The 1,892-nt window shown below is 31.4% G+C and overlaps 1 protein-coding gene across 1 annotated transcript; it reads right to left on the reverse strand.

Moving 5' to 3' along the window:
- Window positions 1-601: 601 nt before the first annotated feature.
- On the reverse strand, window positions 602-1,227 carry LOC101504292 (DEAD-box ATP-dependent RNA helicase 7-like). Its single transcript, XM_027335286.2, has 3 exons — window positions 1,102-1,227; window positions 851-1,005; window positions 602-756 (listed from the first exon to the last, which is right to left on the reverse strand). Exons 2-3 carry the CDS (start codon window positions 943-945, stop codon window positions 624-626), a joined length of 228 nt encoding a protein of 75 aa, XP_027191087.2. The 5' UTR covers window positions 946-1,005; window positions 1,102-1,227; the 3' UTR covers window positions 602-623.
- Window positions 1,228-1,892: the final 665 nt, after the last annotated feature.

A 1,892-nucleotide genomic window follows, 5' to 3' on the forward strand; every position in this document is an offset into this window, starting at 1 on the left:
AAAAATAGTTATATTAAAATCAATAACTTTGGCATATATGTCAATTAGGGGATTATTAATTAATTTGCAAACAATATAATAAATTATTATCAAGACTATATCATTTATATAAACCTATATAAAATTTTAAATGATATTTTTTTAATAATCAAGACTAACAAAAAATATCAAGACTATATATAACAACGTTGTGATTTTGTGAGGGCTTAGGCAGCCACAAAATCCACCTAAATTTTTAAGCATTTGTGAGAGTTTTTTCAGCCACAAATAAAGACCGATTTCAATTTTTGTATTTGTGAGAGCTTTTTCGGTCACTAATTTGTGAGGGTTTTTTTCGGCTACAAAATATTTGTAAAGTTGACCACAAATTAGGGTTTTTCTTGTAGTGATATAGACCAAAAATTTATTTAAACTTAAAAAAAAAAAAACTATAAAAATATCTTATTCTCTAATCTTCAAACAACACCAACCTCATCAATACTCCAAACAAAATTTCAATTCAGTCCCTCTAGATAGAAAAGGAGTGATTATTTGGAATGCATACACAAACATAAAAGTCAAAAACAATTTCCATACAGACCACACATGAACATCCATTCAATGATGATCACCAGAATTAAATATCATATCAATTCATAGCTCACCTCACGTTGTGATTGCTGAATGTCACCATGGAGAGCTCTTGCACCAGGCAACATTCCAGCAAGCTCAGAAGCAGACTCTTTTTTCTCTGTAAATATAATTGTCCGGCCTCCACTGCAACAGACCACGAGTCAAATTATTAATTTTGAAGATTCTAAACAAGAATCATGTTATGAAGTTTAAGTTACAAAATGAACAATAAAAATACCTGCTATAACAGCGAATAATATCAGGGATAAGTTGTGCCCTTGCAGTACTATTACATGGAAGGATAATGTGCCTAACATTGGTACTAGCCTTCATTTTCTCATTCCCAACAAGATCAGCAGTTTGCTTATCTGCTTTCAGAAATTTTGAAGAAATCTGGAAAAAAAATAGTAAGGGAACAGGTCATATAAATAACAACTAATAAGCACAAACAATGAATTCAGTACAAGAAAGGATCACAGAGGTGCATACTTGCTTAACCCAGCTTGGCAAAGTAGCACTGAAAAGAAGTGTCTGAACTTTAGTAACATCTTGTACCTTACCTGCAAAAAACAAATATGAGCCAATTGTAATGCCCAAAACAAATTGCAACCTAAAAAAAATTACAAACACAACTTGATTGATGCGTAGTAGACAGCACCACACATTAAGACATATGAGGTAATCATTTTTGAGGGATTGTTAAATGGATTCCAAAACATATTTAAGAGGCTCTTGGAATAGCTTACTTTGACTTATCATTAAACAAAAGCACTTTAGTTGATTAACACTTAATTAAACTCTCTATCTACCCAAATGCCACATGGCCTTGATTCAGTTGTAATAAGCTCCAAGATGACATAACTATTTATTCCTTGATTGTAAGGACAACTTATACATAAATCTTACACAACATATAAATAAGTGCTTAATTAACCTTCTACCCAATTGGCCCTTAGTCAATTTAAATTGCAGTATTTCTCCAAGTTATCAGAACCACATTATACGAGGAAAAGAAAAATGATCTAGATGACAATGAGCTACATCTTACTCCAATGTCATAATCAATCATGTATTCCATTAGAGGATTGCAATATTAAATATCACACACAACTCTACTTACTAGCCAAAAAAACAAGATTTTTGAATCTACTTGGTACACTATCACAAATTGCTAACTACTAACAATAACCTTAGATTAGACTAATTTGTGAGGGTTTTTTTCGGCTACAAAATATTTGTAAAGTTGACCACAAATTAGGGTTTTTCTTGTAGTGATATAG

Source organism: Cicer arietinum, chromosome 8, assembly GCF_000331145.2.
Source record: "Cicer arietinum cultivar CDC Frontier isolate Library 1 chromosome 8, Cicar.CDCFrontier_v2.0, whole genome shotgun sequence".
NCBI lineage: Eukaryota > Viridiplantae > Streptophyta > Magnoliopsida > Fabales > Fabaceae > Cicer > Cicer arietinum.